The 27,223-nt window shown below is 31.2% G+C and overlaps 2 protein-coding genes across 2 annotated transcripts; both read left to right on the top strand.

The window, feature by feature from the left end:
- Positions 15,868–18,461, top strand: LOC18595561. The gene is given in 6 exon segments (XM_018122981.1): positions 15,868–16,161; positions 16,321–16,548; positions 16,830–16,891; positions 17,704–17,792; positions 17,872–18,237; positions 18,240–18,461. Coding segments are annotated over 6 exon segments (930 nt in total). The 5' UTR covers positions 15,868–16,107; the 3' UTR covers positions 18,371–18,461.
- Positions 20,553–26,579, top strand: LOC18595562 (transcription termination factor MTERF2, chloroplastic). Its single transcript, XM_007023572.2, has 8 exons — positions 20,553–20,709; positions 20,998–21,579; positions 22,817–22,954; positions 23,141–23,383; positions 23,557–23,670; positions 24,323–24,505; positions 25,358–25,575; positions 26,149–26,579. The coding sequence occupies exons 2-8, from the start codon at positions 21,052–21,054 to the stop codon at positions 26,483–26,485; spliced, it is 1,761 nt and encodes a 586-aa protein (XP_007023634.2). The 5' UTR covers positions 20,553–20,709; positions 20,998–21,051; the 3' UTR covers positions 26,486–26,579.

A 27,223-nucleotide genomic window follows, 5' to 3' on the forward strand; every position in this document is an offset into this window, starting at 1 on the left:
TACCATAAGGAAGATTCGGCGAATGAAGGTGATGGAAGAACATGAATTTTTCTTGTTTGCTTTTCATGTTACACATCACCAACCAACTAAAAACACTAGAATAGCATATTTTCCAACTAAATTCATCATCAAATCTTCTCCCCCTAGGTTCGGCCAACAAGGGATCCATCATGAAATCGTGAATTTCAACCATGAAAAATGAGAAAGAATGCTTAGGAAAGATAAATCTTAAGCTAAAATTGAAAAATCTTACCTTTTGTCACTTGAGTCCTTGAAATTCCAAAATTTTCTCTTGAATTTTTCTAACGAGGTTTTGTTCTTTCTTTCTTTCCTCTTTTCCTTGGTGAGGCCGAACATATGGGAGTGAAATGGGAGAGTCATGTGCTGATTTTTTAATGTAAATTATAAAAAAATGAAAGCTTGCCACTTGTCACCATTCCATTGGTCCATGTTTAACACTTAACAACTAAGCTTTCTTTCACCACAACATAAAATATCTCAATTATCCATAATATAAAATGTTAATGGATAAAATCCTTAGTCATGACAAGTGTTGGGTGATGTAAAATTCCAATTTTGCCCTTAGGTGGCAAAATGACCATTTTGCCCTTATGTCAAAGGACATTGAATGGAGTTAGTACCAAAAGATTCAATTTCTTAGTTAGAACTGTTGCCTATACTGATAATGTCAAAATGGCATCTACATCATGAACTCTAGCTACTCTCCTATTCATTGATCGCTCTACTAGCCACTGGTAGTTGTTTGAAGCCATCTTTTCCAACAAATCGTATGCCTGATCAATTGATTTAACCATTAAAGCACCTCCCACAACAACATCAATGGTGGTTCAAACATGACCACTCAAGCCATTATAGAACGTCTGCACTTAAAGCCACTTTGGAAAACCATGGTGAGAATAATGCCTAGTAAATCTTTGTATCTGTCCCTGGCCTTGTACAACAATTCAGAATCTAGCTACATGAATGATGTGATATCATTACTCATTTTTGCTGTCTTGGCTAGAGGAAATAACTTAGCAAGGAGCTTTTGAGCAAAATCATCCCAAGTTGTTATGGATCCAGTAAGGAGTGCATTCAGCCATGCTTTAGCATCCCTCAATGAAAAAAGAAAAAGCCTCAAACAAATTGCATATCTATGACACCATTGTGTTTAAAGGCATCTCATATCTTCAAGAAGTTTGAAATATGGGAATTTAGATCATCATTTGGCAAGCCTCCAAACTGGACTGAAGTTTGAATCATGTTGATGATAACCGGCTTAATCTCAAAATCGTTAGCTTGAATAGACAGCCTCCGAATACTCGATAAAATTCCTTGTACCAATGGAACAACATAATCCCTTAAGCAACGATTTTCAACTACTACTCACTTTTGGATTTGCTAGTCACCCTGTCAATCAACCATTGTACTTGTTTAAGCACAACCTTGTTGATTTTCTTGTCAAAGTCTTCAAAATGTTCTCTCAATTTCTGGATCACATGATATAATCTCTAAGCTTTTTGCTCTACTTATACAACAACGGAACTAACCTAAAAAACAAAAAAAAAAAACTCAAATTAAGATTAATTTGTTGAATTTTAATATTAACAAAATAAATAGGAAACACAAACCCCCAACAACAATGCCAAAAACTTGTTGATTTTGCACACGCAATTATACATATCAAATAAGACCAAAATCATATCCCAAAGGGCTTTGCACCTAATTTTTCACTAAGTATTAAAATTATGACTAAATAATCTTATTCAAGTAACTCAATTTTTTAGAAATTCAACTAATACTAAATTAAAGCAAAAATTAAATTAATGAACAATAACTAAAAAATTCACTTGAGAAAGGCAATAGATTAAAACCTAGGATTATAAATTCATTCAACACTTTATTTGACACTAACTTCTCTTATTATTTACTTTCATGGGTGGTTTTACTAACCTAGAATCCAAAGTTATATACAAGTCTCTGTCGAGATGCTTGCACAAATAAGGTTTTAATATATGTTTATAGCAATCAATTAAATAAGGTTCATTAAACTAGTGTTCTAATTTGGCTATGTACGGCAATTGGCGTATGTCTACCCTAATTGTGAATTAGATCACCTAAGTGACATAAACATACGTTATTCAAATCTTAGTCCAATCTAAAATCCCTTTATTGAGTCTCAATTGGATTCACAAATCAGTTAATTCTTGATCAGGCAATTAAAAGCATTAAGAACAGACTTGAATAAGCAAAATTATACCCATTTATAGAAAATCAAAGAGAAACAAATATTCAAACTGCATGTTGAAATCCATCATAATCCTAGAAAAACAAATTCGTTCATAATATTCAAATAACATGTCATCCGAAGAAATTTATCCATGAATCTATGTCAAAGAAAATACAAGAAACACGAAACAAAGAATGAAACTATTATTAAAGCTTTTGATCTTGAATCTTTCTCAACCTCTCTTGCTTTCTTGCTACGTTCTTGGCTCTAATTCTTTAGAATTGTTGCTTGCTGTCCTCCTTAAGAAACCTCTGAAGAAGGCTTTTTAAATAGCCTCCAAAGGCCCTAACTTCCAAAATCTCGTAGGATGTTTATTTTTGGAAAACACCTTGAGCACTGTGGCTCTCAATAGTGAGAGCTGCAACTCTCACTTCTTTGGAATGTTGCCCATGCTACATTCCTCTTCATCATCGTGGCTCTCAACATCTAAAGTCGCGACTCTGACTTTTTTGTTTTGACTACTTCCCTTCTAGTGTAGTACTTTCAACAAGAATTTTGACCATCTTTCAATTAAAACTGTGCAAAGTGGTAAACATCAAAGTTGTATCCCAATTTGTTATCTTTCGAATGGTCCAAAAATTACATCATTTGGACTTCTGTAACTCAAGTTATTCTTAAAATACTATAGCATATACAAATGAAGCCATCACCACTCTTACACGAATTTTCATCAAATGAGCCTTTTTCATCAAATTTCTTACAAAAGTAATAAAAAAAATCAGCAATAACTATTCTTAAAGTAATTTAAAATAAAATAACATAACATTAAACTAAAATATATTAAATTAAACTAATCAACATGTAATTTAACTTAAAACACCTAAATTACTCAAATTCAAAACTAAAATCTTAAAGACCTAACTACTTAAGCCCCCAAAATGTATCAAAATAACTTTATATAATAGAGTTATCAATTTAATAAATGCATATGCACTTGTTTTAGTACCAGGTATTGGAAAAACATAATATAGTAGTGGCAATTTCAAAAGCATCACATAGTATGTCAAATCACCAATTACTTTATCCAATTGAATTCTTGAACTCCCTTAAATTTCTTAGCCTACTAGACCATGCTTTACATTCAAAAGTGGTTGCTATCATTATGTTATTAAGAAATCTAAACCAAAATTCTGGCATATGCAATGGAACCAGACTTATAATCACACAATTAGCTCCTAATATAATTGAAGGCAATATCATTTCTAACATTGAAACAAATACTCGATTTTTCATACCTCGAATAGTATTAACGACCAAACATCATAAATGCCCATTTGTATTCACAAGAAAATAGTTCCCTATTAGGGTATGTTATGGTAGGACAATCAATAAAAGCCATGGCCAAACTCTCGACAAAATTGGTTTACATTTACCTCAATCTTTCTTCACACATGGTCAATTATATGTAGCTTTGTCAAGAGTGAGATCTCAAAGTGGATTGAAAATCTTAGTCACAAATAAAGATGGTTCCGCTACTGCAAAAACAGAAAATATAGTTTACAAAAAAATTTTGAGAATTTAGATTCAAGTTTGGCACAATATCTTTGTACAACTACATAACAACATTTATTTTTATTTTATTTATATTAGTTATATATATATAAATGTTTCTTGATTGCAATTTTGTCCCACTGCATAATTCATTACTGTTTCACTCACTTTCTTGAGTTGGTTTTAATTATTTACCAGATAGATTAATTGTATATGCTTTCTAAGGTAGGTTATGATTATACGCTTATCATACAAGACTTTATTACAACAACCTTCACTGATCTTTGCTTTTGTTTGAATCAACATAAGCACACAACAACAATGAAAGACCAATTTCTATAATATTTACGCCCTTTTCAGCAACTTGCATCAATGAAAGCAAGGGTAGTACGTATATGGGAATCAATTGACCCTTGTCGACCAACCATACTTCTGAGTCAGGGGTGGCTCAATAAGTTCAAAAGCCTAAAGCGAAATATTCAATGAGGACTTCTTTTATGAAAATTAAAAAAAAAGTTATTAAGTTTTTATTCTTCTAGCTTTTTTAGATGCAAAATTTTTATATTTTTAAATGGCTAATACAAAATTAACAGTCAAAATTTGTAATTCAAATAAATTAACTATCACAAAAAATAAAGGCAATATAATAATATAATATAAATTCTAAATTAAAGTAAAAAGGTCTGTAAATATTAGAACAATAGTATTTAATTGTTGAATGCTTATTGCAAATCGCAAATGAGGCTCATAGTTTTATGAAGATAATAGCATAACAGACTTTTTGTGTATTATTTGGAGGAAAATTGAAGTCAAAGGAAGAAGGAAGAAATAGCAAATGAGAAAAGAAGAATTCAAAAGTAGATATTATACATTGAAAAAGAAATAATTGGTTTTATATAAAGGATAAAAAATAGTTGTTAGAAATCATTAAATATGTTGATTGAAAATAGGAGCAATAAATGAGAAAAAAAATAATTGTTGGAGATGATTAAATACATATGACTGTTAGTTGATTGAAAATAATATAGCATTCTAGAAATTAGAAAGTGATAGAAAATAGAGATTTATTAGACATATAATTAAGAAAGTGAGAAAACAGGTAATTTTATTAATTATTTTTTATTTTTATATATTTTTAATAGAATAAATTATATTATAAAATTATAAGGCCTCCTCAAATTGGAGGCCTAAAGCCCTTGCTTGGGTGGTTTCACCCAAGGGCCGGCTCTGTTCTAAGTCTCGATTTCTTGGTTACTGATGCTCAAGTACAATTTATGTATATGTTATGCAAAATCTTAAAATTAAAGAATATACCTTTTCTCCTATTGATAAATTTGAAATTGTGAGAATTTTACTTGCCTTGGTGCATTGGCTTGTTTATCAATTTGATATTAAGTCTGCTTTTTTGAATGGAGATTTAGAAAAAGAAGTTTATGTGGTTCAACCACAAGGCATTACTATTAGTGGTAGTGAAAATAAAGTGTACATGTTGAGGAAAGATCTTTATGGGCTCAAAAAAGCTCCATGAGCTTGGTACAGTAAAATTGATGCTTTCTTTCATGAGAATAGGTTTACTAAAAGTGAGAATGAACCCACTCTATATCTCAAGAAGCAAGGTAATGCTAATTTCTTGGTTGTGTGCCTTTATGTTAATGATATTATTTATATGGGGTTCTCGGAGTCTCTACTTGTTGAATTTAAGTCATGCATGATGAAAAATTTTAAGATGACAAATCTGGGTATGTTGCAATATTTTCTTGGACTTGAAATGAAACAGGGAAGTGATGGAATTTTTGTCTCCCAAAGGAAGTATGCAACAAATCTTGTAAAGAGATTCAAAATGGAGACCTGCAAATTGTCAGCTACTATAATGAATGTGAATGAAAAACTGCAACTCGAAGATGAAACAAAGAAGGCCAACTTGAAATTCTTTAGGAGTCTCGTAGGTAGGCTGAATTATCTCACTAACACCCATCTAGTTATTGCATTTTCAATCAGCCAAGTGTCTAGGTTTAAGCATAGTCCTAGTAAACAACATCTTGGTGCAACAAAAAAAATCCTTTGTAATGTTGCAAGGACTATGGATTTTGGGTTTTTGTACTCCAAAGTCTCAAATTTCAAGTTGATTGGCTTTATAGATAGTGATTGGGTATGATGCATTAACGATCGGAAAAGCACATTTAGTAGTATTTCACCTTTAGTTCTAGAGCTGTCACATGGAGCTCAAAGAAGAAAGAAACAGTGACCATATCATCCTTTGAAGCTAACTATATTGCAGCAACGTGTCAAGCGATTTAGCTAAGAAGATTGTTGATTGATCTTAATCAAAAGCAAAAAGGTCCAATATCAATCTTTTGTGACAACAAGTCTGCTGTTTCAATGGTGAAAAATTCAATTTTTCATGGAAGAACTAAGCACATCGAACTTCGTTATCACTTCATTCGAAGCAAGATTGCAAGCAAAGAGATCAAGCTAAAGTCTTGTGGCACAGATGAACAAGTTTTAGATGTTTTTACTAAGTCACTTTCACAAAGCAAGTACAACTTTTTTCACAGGGCAATTAGGAGTAACCGATTTTGAATCAAAGGGGAGTGTTGTTTAATGAGCCAAAATCAATTGAGATATTTTCCTAGTTTTTTGGTTAGTTAATAAACGTGATGTTGAGTCTGCACGTTAGTAGCTTAGTTGCTAAATTTTAATTATTTTTGTTATCATGTAAGCCTATTTAAGAGGTTAATTTCAGTCATTTATGAATAAGAAAATAGGAGTGATCTCCCTATAGAAACAGTCTCCAGCTTTTGCTTCTTTGTTTTTTAACAAGTGGGTGGTTGAGTTGGAGTTCAAACATGAACGATTCGACACCGATTCCCAGACCTTCTTGAATGTAGCCATAGCCTTAGTGTTGTGTAAATTTTTAGAAAAAAGAAGATTTTTCTTATGTCGGAATCAGAAAGAAAGTGGATCAACCGATGAGGGCACCACTGTTAACAAAACATGGAGAGCAAAAACAAACCCATCAATTAGAATGAAAACCCAAAAATGCCCCTTAGAAACTTAAAAATTACAAAACCATGTGTTGAGTTCTAAGGGAGCTATGTACATTAGAATCATTATATTGATATAATGAATTTTAAAATTTTACAGTTTTTTTCTCAAATTAAATATTCACTTTTAATTATGAAGATAAAAAAACATTTTGACTTTTGTTATGAATATTTTTATGAATATCCATTTATGCTATCTATATCTAGATTTGATGTAAATTAGATTGGATTAAGATTTAATCCTTCTAATATCTGAGTGTTATCTTCATCTTGTAAATTCAATCTATATAAGAGGTTATTAGCTTATAAATAAACCCTTTCACTTCATTTGTAAATATATACTTGAATAAAATCTTCTTACTCCCTCTAAATACTTTCTTTCCTCTGAATACTTTTTCTTATATTTCTCTTATAGTTGTTCTTTTAGATTTATTTCATAACACATTATTAGCATGATTCTCTAATCTCTCAAGTTTTAGAATTATTATATTTTCATTATCTTCAAGCTTCAAAAGGATTTTAATGATTGAGTTTTGATTTCTGATTTTAGAAAATCATGTAAGTGACTTAATATCTCTTTAGTATTTCCATTCTCTTAAAATCAACCTTAATATGAAATTTACTATCATGTTGTATATATTACATTCTATCTCTTGATTGGAAAGTGAATTTGCTATTATATAACTATTAATGAAAAACCATGAATGTTCATTCCCTGAAGTGAATGTGACAAACGAGCTACTAATAAAAATTATGAATGTTCATTCCCTAAAGTGAATGTGACAAACGAGCTACTAATAAAAATTATGAATGTTCATTCTCTGAAGTAAATGCGACAAACGAGCTACAAATAAAAAAAATTATAAATTCGTATATTTCCTGAAGTGAATGTGACATCATTTAATAATTATGGTCAAAATCATGAATCCATCCATTCCTTAAAGTGAATGCAATATCCTTTAATTATGATGGCCATAATAATTTACACTATCTGTAAAGCCCGACCTTATAAAATACTATTCATGACTTACATGTGATGATAGCATGATTGCATGCTAGGAGAGTCCCGAAAAATTTACAAAAGTCGGTATTGTACCTAGAGGAACAACAAAGTTTATTTAATCCTCGAACTAGATCAAATAGGAATTTTAAGGTGAGATTAAGAGTTTCACAGTTCATGGATGACTTAAAATGGTAATTTGGAGTTTGAGGATCAATTTGGAGTCAAATCGGAATTTTCACTAACTAGGGGCAAAATGGTCATTTGCCACCTGGGGATAAAATGGGAATTTTAGAAAAGATTTTTTTGACCCCATTTGACTTATTAGAGTATAATTTGACTTATTGAAGTATGATTTGAGGTTTAGAAGTGAAAAATTTTAATTTCGGTATAATTTGGAGTATAGGGGTAAAATGGTAATTTTGCCACCTCAGGGGCAAAATTGTAATTTTCCACCACCAGGATATTTTTTCCAGCACATGGTCTTCCTTTGTCTTCATCTTTGACCCTTGACTAAACATGTGGTGGAGATAAAATGTTTAAATTTTTAAAATTTTAAAAACGGGCCAATGACATGATGCCATGTGTCATGCCTTTATTAATTTATTATTTTCCTTTTTAAAAGGCACAAAATCAGCCCATCTTCCACCCCATGGCCGGCCAAACCAGCAAGAAGAGAGAGAAAACAAAAACAAAACCCTAGAGAGAGAAAATCAAAGAAAAAGTGTGAATTTTCAAGGAAATTAAGTGAAAAAGGTGAGTTTTTTCTATTAAGCTTGAGTTTTCTTATTCCCAAGCATTTCTCTTTATTTTCCATGATTAAATTACATGTTTTCATGATGAATTCAATTCTGAAAAAATGGGTTAGGAGAGAGAAAGTTGTTGGATTTATTTGATTTTAATTTATGTTAGTGTTTTTAGTTAGTTTAGCATATTTAGAAACAAAACAACAAGAAAAGAATTTATTTTCTCCCCCAACCATTAATGGCTGAATTTACCATGTAGTGAGTGAGGATGAGTTTGATTTTATTCTAGGAGAATTGGTTAAGGAATAATGAATTATGAGCCTAGAAAAATAATGGGAATTTTCGGAGCAAAAATACGAATTTTTACCCACTAGGGGTATTTTCGTAATTTGCTGTTGGGACTGATAATTTGCACCACACTGAGGGACATTAAGTTAATTTGGGTGCAATTGAGGTATAGAAACTGAAAAGAATTAAATTGGAGTTTAAACGGACCCGTTAGGAATTTAATCGGGTGATAAGACGAATTAGGCCAATACCGGGTTTAGATAGTTACCAGTGCATTTTTGCATTCCATATCATGCATTGGTAGTCTAAATTAGTTTAATTTTGATTTAGTACCAACTTGGTGAAACTCTCGATTTTGTACTGTGTCAAGGTGGTGAGTCCTCCGATAAAGGCAAGGAAATTGCATCCGAGGACCAGTAGACAGAGTGCTTCGAAAGTCTGCATTCTAGACATTGTGAGTAAACTTACTGTCATTTTAATTATCTAGGGTGGTTTTTAGATGCTTTCATGAATTCTATGGAAAAAGGAATTTAAAAAGATAAATTTTCATGTTTTATGAATAAATGAGTTTCAATGAAATTAAATTATAAATTGTTTTGAAATTAATAGTGATTTTGAAAAATAGAGTACACGGAGACTGTTAATTGTGGCAATTTGATTGTTTAAATTAACTGGCTTATGATAAATCGAGCATGATTGGCTAGTTGGCAATTGTATTGAAATGCGAATTGTTTGGTTACCTTGAAAAACTACGAATTACAAAATTGCCATATCATGTTATTGAGTTTTATTATATGGTGGATTATATATTAATTAATCACTGCAGTAGGGGGTTTCTGTGGACCAGCCTTTTAGAGGGGCACGGTAAACCCCATTATATTCTTACCTCGAACGGAGAGGCGCGTAGGGTATCTCCTGGGGTAAAGTTTAGGGTTCACTTCACGCTAAACCACCACGTGAGGGGGAACTCAGCCAACGCCAAGGAACGGCTATGTTTTCAAAACAAAAACATGATTTATGTGAAATGTGAATTTTAATAGCCTTGGCGGTCTCGGTAGGATGCCTCGGCCAAGGTGTCCCCGAGAATGGATTTATGGCACAAGCCTAGATTTTTATGAGATTCATAAGCCTCTTTACGTGTTTTGAACAAAATGTGTTCTAATGCTATAACCCAGTTTATGATGATTTACTTTATTGTCTCCATGTACTCAACTCTAGATGTTTATGATGATGTTTGTTTACTCATTGGGATTTTATAATCTCACCACCCTCCTTTCCACCCATTTCAGGTTCAGTATAGACTGTAGATAGCTGATCTCATCGAGGACTACAGTGGGATCTGCATTTTCCAAACCGTAGGTTCACAGTCCTCTTTACTTTTGTTTATTCGGGGGCACTCTTGTTATTGTAAATTAAATTAAATATTTTGGCTTACTGTATTTAAGTATGTATAAATTTATTTAGCTTTTACGTTATAAAAATTATTCACGTATAACTCTATAAATATTGTTTTATAAGAAAATAGAATATTTTACTTAATATTTCTTTTATTTTCTTATTATATTCAAATAACCATAATTTCGTTTTAAATGAAGATTTTAGACTTTTAAACTCATTTTGAATATGAATTGTGTGTTTTGTACTTGTATATTACGTTTTAGCCAGTTTTAAAATTTTTGAGAAAAATGACCAAAATACCCTTGTGAGACGAAAAATTAATATTTTATTTGTTTAAAGTTGGAAACAGCTTAAAATCTTTTAGAACACGATATTTGACAATGGTTGCTCACAAGGGAACAGAGAAACTGATAGTAAAGCCTTGCGGGGTTTCGGGTTGACATTCCGGGCAATAAGTGTCTACCGGGACACCGCGGCGGTTGTCACGGGCTCGAGGGGAGTACCGGGTCGTGACACTATCACTATTTTAATTACAATTTTACCACTAGAAGTGGATGGATAATTTTATCATCTGAATTTAAGAATAATTTTACCATTAGAAGTGGATAGATAATTTTACCATAAAAAATGGATGGATGCCTATAATCCACTAAAAGTGGATAACCCATCATATGTGGATCACCAACCAAAAGTGGATGTATGGTTGTAACCTACCACAAATAGATGAATACTTTCAACGCATCAAAAGTAGATGGATACCTTAACCCACTAATCCACTAGAAGTGGAAAACCCATCAAAAAGTGGATGAATACTTGTAACCCACTAGAAGTGGATAAATAATGAAAGAATAGAAGGAATATAGAAAACGTATTGTTATTGATGTGGCATGAAAAATTATTGGTCACGTACTTGTTGTACGTCTTAAATTTTATCAAGCATTACTGAAAATTAAAACATCTTGTGATAATTTTAATTATAGCCAAGTTGATATAGCACATCAAGACATGTGTCCACCTTGAAAGAGGAATTGATTACATGATTGGAAATAAAAATATCTATTATTGATTTTCTTATCCTGAAAAAAGAATTGATCATTTGATTGGTAATAGAAATATCCGAGAATGAACTTAATAGTAATTAGTATATTTAGTATAATTATATTAGGAAGATGCTTTAATATGTTTTCATTATATTTAAATGATATGTTCTTATTATGTGTTTTAATTCTATATTTAATATTCTTTTATGTTAACTTGGAAGTTTCTTATTGTATGTATTTTATTTTATTTAAGAAAATATAGATATTGATCTTGTTGGATCTAAGATCAATAATGTAAATATATGTCTGGCAGACATTGCTACAACACACACTATATTTAAAGACAATAAATATTTTCCTACTTGACAAAAAAAAAATCAATGTCAGTTCAATATCTAGCAGTACAAGATTAATTGGAGGCTCCAGAATAGCTAATATTTTACTACCTTGAGGAATAAAGTAATAAAGGATGTATTATTTTCTATTAAGTCTCAAATAAGTTTATTAAGTTTTAAAGATATTCGTTTGAATAGATATCATATTGAAACAACAAATGAAAGAGACACTTCATATCTCTACATTACATCTATTATCTCAAGTAGAAAGTGTGTGTTGAAAAAAAACTATTTGCTCTGTTCTCAGAATCAAAATAATTAAAACCCATAGTAAACTAGAAGTTTACTAATGATTTTAATGTTTGGCATGACTAGTTGGACCATCCCAAATCAATAATGATGCAAAAAATGATTGAAAATTGATCATTCATTAAAAAACTAGAAGAGTTTTCAATCTAATGAATTTTATGTGCTGCTTGCTCTGAAGGTAAATAAATTATAAGGCTATCACTAGCTAAAGTTGGGGTTGAATTCTTTACGTTTTTTAATAATATTCAAGATTATATGTGGATTCATACATCCATCATGTGAATCATTTAGATATTTTACGGTTTTAATCAATGCATCGAGTAGATGGTCACATGTGTGCTTGTTATCAGCTTGCAATTTGGCATTTGCAACCATTCATTTGCAAGCACATTTTCCTAGTTATGTAATCAAGATTATTTGTCTTGATAATGCTGGTGGATTTACATCTCAAGCCTTTAATATTGCATATTAGTTGGAATAACTATTGAATAGCCTGTTGCTTATGTTTATATACAAAATGGTCTAGCAGAATTATTTATTAAACACTTTCAACTGATTGCAAGCTTATGAAATTCAAACTCCCTATGTCTACTTGGGGGCATGCCATTTTGGATGTAGTAGCATTTGTATGCATCAGGTCAAACGAGTTATTACAAATTCTCCTTATATAATTGGTTTATGGTCAATAACCAAATATTTCTCATCTAAGAAATTTTGGATGTGCGGTATATGTTTTAATTACTCCACCACAACGCACAAAGATGGGTCCTCAAAGGAGGTTTGAAATATATGTTAGATACGAATCTCCATTTGTAATTGAATATTTAGAATTATCAATAGGAGATTTAATCATGACAAAGTTTGTCAATTGTCATATTGACAAAACAATTTTTCCAACATTAGGGGGAGAAAAAATAAGCAGCTGGAAAAAGAAATATCTTGGAATACATTATCATTATCTAGTTTTGATCCTCACACAAATCAATGTGAATAAGAAGTTCAAAAGATAATTCTTTTACAAAATATAGTAAATCAGTTGCTAGACATATTTACTGACCTAAAAGGAATAACTAAATCTTATATACCAGTTGCAAATGCTTCTATTAGCATTGATGTTTTTGTAGGACAAGGCATGCTAGAAGCATGGATACTAATCGGTTCCAAAGATAAAATCCTCGAAAAAGAAAAGGAGCAAATATTTAAGATGGTCAAAAATAGGAAGTAGAAATTCTAGAAGAGACCCTTGACATAATTGATAAACATTCCAGAAGAAATTTAGGTACCTGAAATCAATTAAAATAAAGATATCTCAATCAATTATATCATGACGGGAAAAGATGGAACCGATAAATAAACGTCGACGATAATTTGTATATAATATAGAGCTCAATATTATGAAAGAAAAACGAGGATCTTGAACTTATATTTATTGAAGAATGTAGACATATAAATGATTAGTCAATGTGAAAAAGACACAATCAAAGTGGAATTAAATTAAATTGCAAAACGTGAAGTTTTTGGACCTGTAGTCTATACATCAAATGATGTAAAACTAATGAGATATAAATGGGTATTTGTGCGAATATGAAATGAGAAAAATGAGATTATGAGATATAAAGCACGGCTTGTCGCACAAGGTTTTCTCTAAAGATCTAATATTGAAGATGAAGAGATATTCTCTGTGGTGGATACAATTACAAATCTATATTAACTAGTCTGGCAATAAATGAGAAAATTAAAATGCGTCTAATGAGTGTAGCTACAGCTTATTTATATGGCTCACTAGATAACGATATCTATATGAAAATCCCTGAAGGATTTAAGTTTTCTCAATCACAACATTTGAATTCTCGAGAAATTTATTCAATCAAATTAAATAAATATGTATATGGATTAAAGCAATCGAGACACATGTGGTATAATCGCCTTAGTGCATATTTATTGAAAGAAGGCTATAAAAATAATCCTATATATTCATGTATGTTATAAAAGAGTTTAAATATGAATTTATTATAATTGTTATTTATGTTGATGACTTGAACATTATTGGAACTCCTGAAGAGTTATTAAAAGTTGTGGATTACTTAAAGAGAGAATTTGAGATGAAAGACCTTGGAAAAAATAAAGTTTTGTTTGGGTCTTTAGATTGAACACTTGGAAAATAGAATTTTTGTCCATCAATCAAATTATATCACAAAAATGCTAAAATGATTTTATATAGAGAAAGTATATCCATTGAGTTCACCAATAGTTGTAAGGTCATTAGATGTTAAAAAAGATCTTTTCCAACCTCGTGAGGATAATAAAGAACTTCTTGATCCTGAAGTACCGTATCTTATTGAAATTGGAGTATTAATGTATCTTACTAGCAATACATGACTTGATATATCAATTGTTGTGAATTTATTAGCAAAATAGAGTTCTTTTCCAACTCGAAGATATTGGAATGGAATTAAACATATACTTCGATATCTCCGAGGAGCAATGGATATAGGCTTATATTATTCAAATGCATCAAAATAAAATTTAATTCGTTATATAAATGCAAGATATTTATTTGATCCACACAAAACTCGATCCCTAACAGGTTATTTGTTCACATATGGAGGTATGGCTATTTCATGGCATTTTATAAAGCAAACTATAGTTGCTACTTCTTCTAGCCATGCAGAAAATTTAGCAACTCATGAGCAAGTCGTGAATGTGTCTGGTTAAGATCTGTAATTTAACATATTCGAGAAACGTATGGCATATCAACCAAGAAGGAAATTCCAACAACGTTATATGAAGATAATACTACTTGCATAGCACAGCTAAAGGAAATATATATTAAAGGCGATCGAACAAAACACATAGTTCACCAAAATTCTTCTTCATGATCTCTAAGAAAATGGTGAAATAAGTGTTCAACAAATTCAGCCAAGTGACAATCTAGCATATTTGTTCATTAAAGCCCTTCCTACTGCAATATTTGAAAACCTGAAATGTATCATTTTAAATATATCTATAATGCAGTCATTAGGGGGAGTAAAATACGCACTGTACTCTTTTCCTTCATCAAGGTTTTTCCCACTAAGTTTTTCTTAATAAGGTTTTTGATGAGGTAGTATTTTAAAAGCGTATTCTTATAAAGATTATGTACTCTTTTTCTTTCACTTAGATTTTTTTCCCATGAGATTTTTTCTTTGTAAGGTTTTAACGAGGCATATTCTTAATACAATGGATATTCAAGGGGGAGTGTTATGAATATTTTTGTGAATATCCATTTATATTATCTATATCTATATTTGATGTAAATTAGATTGGATTAAGATTTAATTCGTCTAATATCTAAGTATTATCTTCATCTTGTAAATTCAATTTAGATAAGAGGTTATTAGCTTATAAATAAACCCTTTAACTTCATTTGTAAATATATACTTGAATAAAATCTTCTTACTCCCTCTAAATACTTTCCTTTATATTTCTCTTATAGTTGTTCTTTTATATTTATTTCATAACAACTTTAATATTTTTAAATTTTTATATAACATTGATAAATTATTAATTTTAAATATAAAATGTGGACCTAGCTTTTATTACTATTTCTTTCCAAGTTGAAGAAGCAAGTCAAATGGAGCTCTTATTTACTTAAGTAAATATTCATTAAATTTTTTAATAAATGTCTTAAATAATATTATTTTTCACATGCATAATCTCTCTAATTAAAAAACAAATTTAAACCCCCTTCCCCCAATTAAAAAAAAAATTATTTCTCATACATTAAAAATCATCTTATTAATCATTATACTATATGTTTACTGTTATTATAAATAGTAACTTACATTAATCTTTAAAAAAACGCCCCTCTTACATTTTATCCTCCGCCGGCACCGTCACCGTCACCGTTATTTTTTTGTGTGTGTTTCTGAAACGGCCATGTGTAAGGAAACGTGGCAGCCTACAGTAAGGTGGTGCATGTCAGAAGGAAACGTGGCTAGAGAGGGAAGTTTCTGGCTGTATCAACTTCGAAGGGTGTCGTCTTGCTCTTCCCAATCCGGAAAGTTTTCTCATTGGATTTCTAGCAGCACGGTTTCTTTCCTTTTTAAGACAACAGACAAAAGTAGCGGTGACTTTGCTTCATTCTGGTCAGTGCTGAGTGGTAGGAGACGACAGAGAAGAATGAAATGGGACAAGGCCGAGAACACAAGACCAGAGATGATGCCCAAGTTGAGATTCAGGTCTTTTTATTCATCTGATCATTCTCTCCCTTTTGCTTTATTTATCATAAAAATGTCATGTTTATGATTTTAGGTGTAAATATAAGTGTGACAATGATATTGCAATAATGTTTCAAGAAGGGTCACTGAGCTAATTTCCTTGGCTGTGGCCAAATTCAGGAAAGAGGGGAAATATTCTTCTTCTATAGGCCTAAAGTCAACAAGCCGGAAGCTCACAGAGTTGACGATGCGCAGCGGTTGTACATTGTCTTGCGCCCAGAGTCCGGTGAGAGACTTGTTGAAGAGAAGCAAGACCCCCAGTCTGGCGAGGAGGGTGCCAAGGAGAAATCAAATCAAGGTCAAAGTGGGTCGGGCAAGAATGAATATGAAGGTGGAAAAGGTAGACAGGTGAGATAAAAGGAAGATTAATTTAATTCATGAGGCCTATGTGTACATTCATCTTAGTATTTTGTATATCTTGTTTTACCTTCTAACATCTACTAGTTGATGAATCTGAACCATAGAATTCATTAGAAGTGTGTTTAATTAGTCTGTCTACTACATAGAAGATAGTTGTTACTGCTACTAGAAATCCTGACCAGGAAACCATGATTGGAGACTATATATGCTATATTTTCTGTTTGTTGATTCAAAAATTGCTTGTTACTTGAAACTTCAATCACTTGTAGGAAGTAAATATTGAAAAGGAACCACTGTTAAGGTTCATTGTTATGGGACGAAAAAGTCTTCCAAATCCAAGCAGGGACGGAACTAGCTAAATTTTATCGAAGAGTTAAACACAATTAAATAAAAGTTAAAAATTTTAAAAAATTAATATGTTAAATTCAATCAATAATGAAAATATGAAACTAAATATAAAACTATAATTTGTAAAATATAAATAGTTAAAAATAATATATAAGATTAATAATTTTTTCTTATACAATCAAAATTATTTAAATACTATATATTCAAGAGAATTTCATTTTAATTAAACATAAAATGTAAAGCACATAAAAAAAATATACTCAAGTTAATTTTAATTTTCTCTTACATAATCAAGATTAATAAAAAAAATGATACGTTGATGAAATTTTAAGTAACAATGTAATATTACAACTTATATTTGAGAACTATATAATAATTTATTAATTTTTAAAAATTAAAATCATAGAAAATAAAATTTATGTAACTTAAAAAAGAAGAACATGGCAAATAGAAGGTAGCTATCACATATTACATAACAAAAAAGAAAGAAAAAGAACATGGTTAATGGTTTGTAGAAATTTGAGAAAGAATATTTATAGAAACTTATAACATATGAACAAATAGAATAAAAAAAAATAAATAAAAATAATAATAATAATATAAATTAAAAAATTTAAAGTTAAGTGAGATAAGTGAAATCATTTTATTATTTTTTATTTATATTAATTATTAAATAAAACATTATTTTGAGGGAGCAAGTAATAGAATATATAAAAAAATTTAAAATTTTTTATATGTTATGAAAAAAATTTTAAAAGTTTTGGGGAGGCCATAACATAAGGAGGCTCCACCCCTGGATCCAAGCAAGAAGTCTCAACCTTTCTGGGGTTTTGTTGAATTGGTGACTACGAAGATAGAAGATGTGAAAAGTGCTATGAAAGGAGGCATTAATTTGCTCCATTCATTGGCTATATTGTCCTTCTTATTACATATGCAAAGACTTAAAACGTTAATGTTGTGCAAAGGAATATGATACTTCAACAAGAGGCCACCGACGTAATTTTCCTGCGAGAGCGGTGGGAGAAGGCGTTTACCGCATTCTGAGGCACAATTCAGGGAAGAAGAAAATGCACACTCATCTGATCTACGAAATTGAATTCCCTCCAGAAGATGAAGAGAATGAGCCCCAAGAATCACTCAACATTAAGCGTGAAGGCTCATTCGTGATACAAATCAAGAATCCGGAACAACCTGGCAAGTCCCAATTCAGGGGACTTCAAAAGAAACGCAAGGCAGCCTTCCCTGCTCACCTGCAAGGACAGTTGGGGCAAAACAGGTATCATCCAGCTGATCCACCTGACTTTTTGAACTATGAAGGATGTGAATTCCTGCTGATATCGACGAGGAGTTGGGTTTGGAACTTGAGACCGAAGGGGAAGCAGATCCATCTTGTTCAGATTTGGTCAGGACTCTCGGGGAGACTGCATCTACAACTCCCCTTTTCAAGGGCATTTGGGCTTGAATGATACGTGGGCAATAGTTAACAATGACATTTTGTTTTCAATTGTTTTTGAATTCTTCATTGTCAAATATAAAAAATGTATTAGTTTACCTCTAACAATTATATAATTTTCTTTATCTTTTTTTTTTGAAAAAATAAAGTCATTTTTAAACATTTAACATTTACTGATATGTGTATTCCTTTCTTGTGATACAAATTTATATTTTATCTTTTCATTGTTTTACATAAAAAAAAAATCTATCGCTCCATATATAATGATCTCTGATTTTGCTTGGTCCAGTTTTTTCAATTTTGACTCAAATTATTTTAAATATTTTATCAATTTAAATTCTTATGAATATACATTTGAGAACAATTTTGTTCAAAGTTTGTAATAGATATTTTTTTGAAAATCTATAATATATATATATATATAAGTAAGAATGTTGCAAAACTTCTTAATTAACAAAAATAAATATTTTTACTTGTTATACTTCTAAATTGTCATTTATCATTTTAAATAATTTTTAATTATTGTATAAATAATATTTACGCTTGTATGCAATAGTAATATCAAATAAGGATAAAATTCAAATTAAGAGGTAGGTATAATTGCTCAATACAATAAAGTTCAATTTTTCACTATAAGCCCTAAAAACTTATTTCATTTAAATATAAAGTTTTTTTTTCTGCAAAGTATAATGAAATTAATTTTTGTATAAAGAAATTTATCGAGAATATGTTGGCAAAGATAAATTCGACAAAGCTTATTGTCACGTTAAAAGGCTAGGGTAGAAGCTATTTGTTAAGATTTTGCTTTTTTTTTGTAATGTGTATTAAGATAAGATTTAATTTGTTCGAATTATATAACAGTTTTAGGGAAGTAGTAATTTTAATCTTATTAATTATTTAAGTAATTAAAAGGTAGAATTCTAAAAGGTTTTTACTACTCAATGTCATCACTATTATAAGTTTATCTCACCAAAAGTTTATAACTTTATATACTTAATACTTAATACTTATTGTTTTAATATATGGGTTTACTTAACATTCTGGTTTCATTAATTTTCTAATGTGTTAACTCAAATTTAATTTGTTTTACTATTTGTTACACCTCTTATACTCTTGTAATTATTAATGAATTTTTTATTTATGCCTAACATAATTTATACAATTTATTATGCAACCTAAATGACAATTATTAAGGAATTTGAATTTTATAATGATTGCTAAGTTAAAAACATCTAAAACAGAATAGAATATGCAAAGATATGGTTATTTGAAAAGGAAATATTAAGATTATAACGAAAAACAATATAAATTGATATATTATATTATTTTAATCAAGTATCGAAAGATATCACACAAAATGCAATAGATATGGTACGATATGATATAGTTTAATAAACTTTATCTCATCTAATTACTATAAAAATATTATTTATTTATTTATTTATTAAATATAATAAATTATGAATTTCAATTTAGAATTTAAATAGAAAATAGTAAAAAAAATGAAGCTTCAACATGTTAAATTTTTTTAATTTTTAATTAGTAAATTAACATAAAAAAATACATTGTTGAGAGCTCAAATTAAAAAAAATTCAATTTATAAAATATAATCTTCAAATTTATTAGTAAACATAATATGTTAAATTATTTTTATTTTACATGTATAAATATTATTTATAATTAATTTTAAAATTTTTATTATATTTTATTATACAGTACTATACTCAATATTAAAAAAATAAAATTTCGATACAAGACATAAGACATGTATCTTGATTTAATAGCTTTGATTAACACCTTCAAATTACAATGGTACAGGAAATAGATAAAAAAATAATTTTAATTGATATATAAATTAAATGGTTTTTTTTTTATTTCCTTGGAGAAGACTATTTCTATTTACATATCTAATTAACTGTTATCTGTTTTTGTGATCTTCATGGCCATGTTTTTGTGACCAAGGGCCTTTCATGCCCTCTGTTTTAATGAAAGTTTATGCATTTCAAAAAAAAAAAAAAGTGTTATCTATTTTTTATATATCTGGTAATTGTTAAATATTTAAATATAGTTTATAAAATTTATAATTTCATCTACCTCTATATATATATATATTATAAATTAAATTGAATTAATTATTCAACATAATTTTACTTTAACCTGTAATCAAATTTTGTTCTTTTAGAAAATATTAATATAACACCCTCCTTGTTGCCATTCCTGGAAACACAGAAGCGAGGAAGCGCCTAATCTTTTGAAGTCCCCTCTGTTCAACTCAAATCTCGTTCCTCTGACAAACAGTGCACTGTTCACCTCGTTGACTCACGACTCTGCACTGCCGGCTTATTCCAGTGAGCTTCTTTTCCCCTGACCTTCTCTTTCTGGTTTCCACTTCTTTAGCATATGTACAAGTACACGAGTATATTTTTCTTTTTGTTTTTTCTGTTAAAAGAATATGAAATATTAGCCTTATCAGTTTCAGGCCTCATCTTAACCTTCTGGGAAAGTATTCAAGACCTTTAAGCAAATAGTAAAAATGTTGGGAAGCCTTGAATTTGACAGATTATAGCTAGCTTCTTGTTATGGGTTTTTTTTTTTTAATGACAAATATCTTTTTTCTTTCGGCTTTCTTCTATCAGAGTAAATTCTGCCATATGCTTGGTCTTCTCTGGGGGATTTAAAGAAAGTCCCCCATGTCCACCAAATCTTTCTCAACCCACTGGAATTTAAAATCCCTGTTCCCAAACACCTGTTTTCTCCATTTTCATCCCAAATCCTTTCCCAATGCTCTCCCATTCTCATTCTTTCAGTACCCAAGAATCCACTGTCCCAAGACTTACTTTCCTCAACCACCGTTGGCTCTATCCTATCCCAGTGACCAAACTTCTCACAATCTAACCCAAGCCCAGGAATCTGTTTCCGAGTACCTCCAAGACCTGGGGCTTTCCTTGGAGGACTCCATTTCCATAGCTTCTAATTCCCCCAAGTACACGCAAATGCTGGTGGATGGTGTTAAGGAGCTGGAGGAATGGAATGCTTGGAATAATAGTAATGGCGAAGGGGATCATTTGGGGTTTAAGGAAATGGTTATTTATATGGCCAAGGAGAAGGGTGATAACGGAAAGGTTGCATTTTTGGAGAGTGTGGGTTTGACACTCTCTTCGGCTATGAGTGTTGCACGTTATTTGTCCTCAGAATCTCTTCCAAGTTTAATTCATAAGGTTAGCAAGAAAACTCTTTATGTTTATTTATATCTGTTTTACTCTCTTTAATTTTAGTTTGTAGTTCAGTAATGTACATATTTGTGATGATCTTATCTTTGAAAGAAAAAACACATTATCAAATTTTGGATGGGAAATTATGTTATAGACATTGTATAAATCATGCTTGTCTTTTTGGAGTAGATTTCATTTAGCCTCAAAAATGAAAATAATGACAAGCTTTGAAAATGAGGATATTCACGAAGCAGCTAGAATATTGCCCCTTTAATTTGTTCATATTGCAACACAATTTGGCAAAGTGAATAAATCTATAATGTCACTGTCATATGCTGTTAGTATCTAGAAATATTATGGATTTCATGTTGTAGGAAATGATGGGATATTTTTCAATTTGGATGATATATAAGATACAAATACCTGTTTTCTGGATTTTGTACAATAGACCTGTGATTTGTAGAATCACTTTTCTTGTTTTTCTCCTATAAAGTACTACATTTTAGTATTTAGAAGTTGTTCATGTAGAAAAAACTTTCTTCCTCTTGAAGTTTTCTTTTACATTAACCGTAAAGTAAATAATCAGACTAAAAATAAATGTTTTGTTATCATTTGCTTAAGATAGGGGGTGTTAGGTGTTTGCCCTTTCAAGTTCTATTTTAAGCTGACTTGTTGTTGTATTCTTGCACTTTGGCATGTTTTTTCTTCAGTTCGTTTGTTAAGTTATTAGAAGTCTTCATATTGATGAATATGCATAACTTATTATGAACAAAAGGAGGTTTTTACTAGATTTGACATAATTCTAACCTATTGCCTTTGTTTTTCTAAAACTCTTTCCAACAGTCTACTTTTTGGGTACTAAGTCATGGTCTAATTTGTAGGTATTCTTTCCAGACACATGGTATGAATTCCTTTAGAAATTTGCCATAGCTTTGTTCTTTTGGTAATCCAAAAGATCCTTTGGAAGAATATTTGCATGTTCCTCAATTGTAGCTCTGTGCTAAGTTTCAAAAGTTTTTGCTTTGAGTTAAATATAATGCTCTATTTTTAAGCTCTTGTAGATATTGTATTCTTGTTGAAATATTTGAAAATTATAGCCTTTTCTCCAATCTGATCAAGAAACAAAAATTTGATACTTTTCTTTCTTCAAATGAGTTCTGCTTCTTTTGTGAATTGACTGAAATGAGCTCTTCTTCTCAATTTGTTGGCCAGAGTCATTGCTTATTTTGGATTTGGCTTTTAGGTTAAGTATATGAAGGAAATAATCTTTTCTGGTGGTGATGATAAATGGCTCAGTGGTAAAAATGCTCGCCGTATGATGATGTACTTGTCAATTCCTTCTGATGAAGATGTGGAGCAAACCTTATCCTTCTTTGAAAAGGTATAATATGACTTCAATATTCTTTTTCTGTGTATGCGAAGTTGTCTAAATTTTTTTGCCTAAATACTTTTTATCCTTTCCTTCTGTTTGCCCTTTTAAATTCTTTTCAACCTGCGTTTCAGTTGCATAGCTTCATTTGAATGATTTGCTTCCTGTTGTGACACAATTTATGAGTATATGGTGCAGATAGAAGCGAGACGTGGAGGTTTAGACATGTTGGGCTCAGTAGATGCAACTTTTAGATTTCTATTGGAATCATTTCCGCGTATTTTACTGTTGCCAGTGGAGTCCCATTTGATACCTCTTGTTGAATTACTTGAAAATGTTGGAGTTCCAAGGGGATCTATAGGAAAAGTATTTTTGTTGTTTCCACCTGTCTTGTTTTGCAACGTTCAGGGCATTAAAACAAAAGCTTCAGCTTTCGAGAAGGTACTATTTGTATTTCAAATTCTATGTATCATTTAGCTGAGTATTATTTTGAGCATTTGCAAAAGCAATGAAAAAGAAACTTTATGTGATGGATGCTGTACTGTTCTATTGTTGAATATGATCATATCTTGTGTGCCCTTGATCACAGTTTCTTTTTATGAATTATCTTATAGGTTGGTGCAGCAAATAAAGATGTTGGCAAGATGTTGCTAAAATATCCATGGATTCTTTCAACAAGTATTCAAAATAATTATGAGCATATCCTTTTGTTTTTTGAGGAAGAAAAGGTATAAATGACTTGATGGCCCAGCTTGGGTTGCTAACTAGAGTTCTTAGCATGTGCCTTATATACATGTGCTTGACTGTTTACCTTGTTTATGTTATGGTTTGAGTTGTGAGTCCATCATGTTTTTTATAGTTTGCTTACTTGAGGGGTCTGTGTGTGTGATTGGAAGGTGCTATTGTCATTGTCATGTTAAGTATAATAAACAGGGACTGATCAAAATTAATTACTAAACCTAGAAATTGTTAGAGTATAAGATAAAACTCCACAAGTTGCATTAGGTGCCTGATAGCGTATTCCTAAAGCCACAGGCAGTTTTGTTCTTTTGTGATCTTCCAATTCCCTGTACTTGGCACAACCTTTATTCTATGTTTACTGTTTTTTTTTAAAAAAAATTTTTTGTTCTTTCTCATTCAATTGGATAATTAATTATGTTTCTGTCAGGTACCTAAAGTGAGTGTTTTGTATCATTGCATTGTATCTCTAAACAAAATCAATCTCTATAAAGCCATAAACTTGGTTAGACAGTTGCATTCTTTCATCAATATCTCAATCTGCTTGTTTTATTTCCACACAATCTTAAGTTCGTCTTCTTGCTTCTTTTCTGTTGGATTACTTTTTGTATTGAATTGTCTAAGTTATCATATTTGTTTCAGATACCAAAAGCGAGTGTGGACCGGGCAATTAGAAGCTGGCCTCATATATTGGGTTGTTCAATAAGTAAGTTAAAGTTGATGGTGGAACAATTTGGTGAATTAGATGTTAGAAACAAGAAGTTGGGCCGGGTTATTGCCAAAAGCCCCCAACTACTATTACGAAAACCTCAAGAATTGCTCCAGGTAGGTGGTTGTACATTTTTGTTTTGGTTCTTGAGGTACACTTTTTACCTTTTATTTATTGCAATTTTTTGATACTCCATTTCCATCTGTAAAGGTTGGATCACCCGTTAAAATAATAATTACCTCCAATATAGCTATCACATCTGATCTAGGTCACTTTTATCCATTCAATGTAATATGTTGAAAGGAATTGATGTGCAGTATGGTTATACCTCACTGCTGGCATGATATGATTCAGATTCCCATCTACTGCTCCTCATTTGTTGCTTCTTCACAATGCTTTACACTTTACTGTTCTGAAGGATTCTTCTTTATTTTATTTTGCCTTGATAGCTCCTAATTAAGTTGTAACCATTGGGGAGGAGCTGCTGATGTAACCTCTGGCCATTCTTTTTTGTCACACTTTTGTTATGTATTATGATTGCTAGCCTTCCAGTTAACTTATTAGCGGTAACATGTTTTTATTACTGCAAGGACCAACATTTTGTTGGTTTCTGGAGATTAGGGAGCGACTCTAGGTAGTCCAATTCTGGTGTTTTTCACTGTTCAAGAGATTGGCTGACTTGTTTCATCAAATGTCTAATGCCAAAATTTTTTTGTGAAGAGCTGAGATGACTCTTGTCAAGTACAACTTGTATGTCTCAAATAGTCCTTAAAACTACTAGTTCTCACGAGTTCTAATCAACTATGAAAGAGAAATTGTGGCATTAAATCCGCCTAGCTTGTAATGAAGAATATATTTACTTTTAGTTCCAAACAGTGAATTTGATTGCATTGCTCTGCATTTTAATTCATTTCATTATTTTTCTTCTCTTTCTTTCATAATTATATTGTTATTTCTGCTTTGTACAGTTTGTTCTATTTTTGGAAGGCCTCGGTTTTGATCGGGAAACCGTGGGGAAGCTAGGCTGTCGCTGTCCTGAAATTTTTGCTGCCAACATCGATAAAACTCTGAAGAAAAAGATTGAATTCCTTGTAGAGTTGGGTATTTCCAATCACCACCTTCCTTGGGTCATTAAAAAATATCCAGAGCTTCTTGTGTCTGATGTGGACAAAACTTTACGTCCTCGGTATTGCTTCTATTCATTACAATTACACTGTGCTCTATATTTGTTGAGATGTTGTGTGGGTGGAAACATATTCAAGACAAACTAGGCATCACATTTTAAAAGAAATGAGAGTTATTGTCAAAAAAAGGAAAAATAAAATGAAAGTTTTGGTTCTATGAAATGCTATGTGCCTGATAAATGGTACTAAAGCTCTTTTTTTTTTCTATCAAAATTTTTAAAAGATCACACAGGAAATGAACTTGATGACCCTGCCCTTATAATCTTGAGGTGCATTATGTTGAACCAACTATTCAGAATACTATGTGTTGGAATTAGGAATGGATTTAAAGAGAGATATATGCACTTAATGGTGGAATAACAACAGAAAGTCTTCCTTGTTTGCTACTTTTACCCCTCATCCCTCCCAGCCAATGAAGTTCGATAACACAATTTTAGTTTGAAACATTAACATGTTGAGTCGCAAATTCGGATTTTTTCAATGTTATGATCATAACTTAATATGCACAAGTTACAGATTATGCAGTCATGAGAGAGTTATATCGTTCTAACTCTATCTTGCGGTTTTGTGAACAGGATCCAGTACTTGATGGAGATAGGGCTGTCAAAGAGGGAGATTGCTTTAATGGTACGTAGGTTTTCTCCATTACTAGGGTACAGCATTGAGGAGGTATTGAGACCGAAACTCAAATTCCTTCTAGACACCATGGAAAAGCCAGTGAAGGATGTGGTGGACTATCCAAGGTTCTTCAGTTATTCATTAGAAAAGAAAATAAAACCCAGATTCTGGGTACTTAAGGGAAGAAATATGGAATGTAGCTTAAAAGATATGTTAGGTAAAAATGATGAGGAGTTTGCTGCTGAGTTTATGGGTGTTGGAAGGATGCTTATTTCACCGTCCTCTCATCAATGATTTGTTGTAAGATTAAATTGTCTGTGATGATAACTTCTTGTTTGTAAATGCTAGATAGGCGATCTCTTAAGTACATATCATCTCGTTTTTTCCATGGAGCAGTTGTCCTGGTAGTACTCTTCGTTGTCAAGTGTTACAAATTTGATGGTAAGAGTTGAGGGCTCTTTAGAATTTGAATTATGAACCGGAATCAGATCAAGGGACTGAGAGTTAATATAAATTGTTTGATTACATGCTAGCATAAAGTGTCATTCCAGGGGGAGAAAGTTACTCGATCAAGTAATTGGATTCCATGCATGCACATCACTGGATTTGTATTTGAAGTGTATAAGGTGATGATGATCCATGTGCAAGAATAGATTCATGCAATATACTAGCAGGTTTCTTCCTACTCCTTTGAACAGTAAATCTAATCTAAAAAAAAAAAAAACCTGAAAAGAAAAAGGTTTAAATGTTCAAGTTGTGTAATTATGTGCTAGGATCATTTGAAGACTCTGACCATTATCATAATGTGCATAGACACTTATTTTAGGGGTTGAGATATATTCTTTTGACATCCTGTCATAAGTACATTCATAAATTCCTTTCCACTCCTAGATCAAATAATTTGGTTTAGACAGTTTTAGAAGACAAAGAAACCTTTGAACGATATTCTGGTAAGGCCAACACTGGCATACAATTCCTATGTATACCTTGCAAAATGCAACACAAGTTCCCCTTGGAAACTCCAATGATTTC

This window comes from Theobroma cacao, chromosome 6, assembly GCF_000208745.1.
Source record: "Theobroma cacao cultivar B97-61/B2 chromosome 6, Criollo_cocoa_genome_V2, whole genome shotgun sequence".
In the NCBI taxonomy this organism is placed as follows: domain Eukaryota; kingdom Viridiplantae; phylum Streptophyta; class Magnoliopsida; order Malvales; family Malvaceae; genus Theobroma; species Theobroma cacao.

Coding starts and splice junctions, on each gene's coding strand:
- LOC18595562 (XM_007023572.2), top strand. CDS start 21,052: ATGTCCACCAAATCTTTCTCAACCCACTGGAATTTAAAATCCCTGTTC. Junction 23,671..24,322: donor TGTTTTTTGAGGAAGAAAAG/GTATAAATGACT, acceptor TATTTGTTTCAG/ATACCAAAAGCGAGTGTGGA. Junction 25,576..26,148: donor GACAAAACTTTACGTCCTCG/GTATTGCTTCTA, acceptor TTTTGTGAACAG/GATCCAGTACTTGATGGAGA.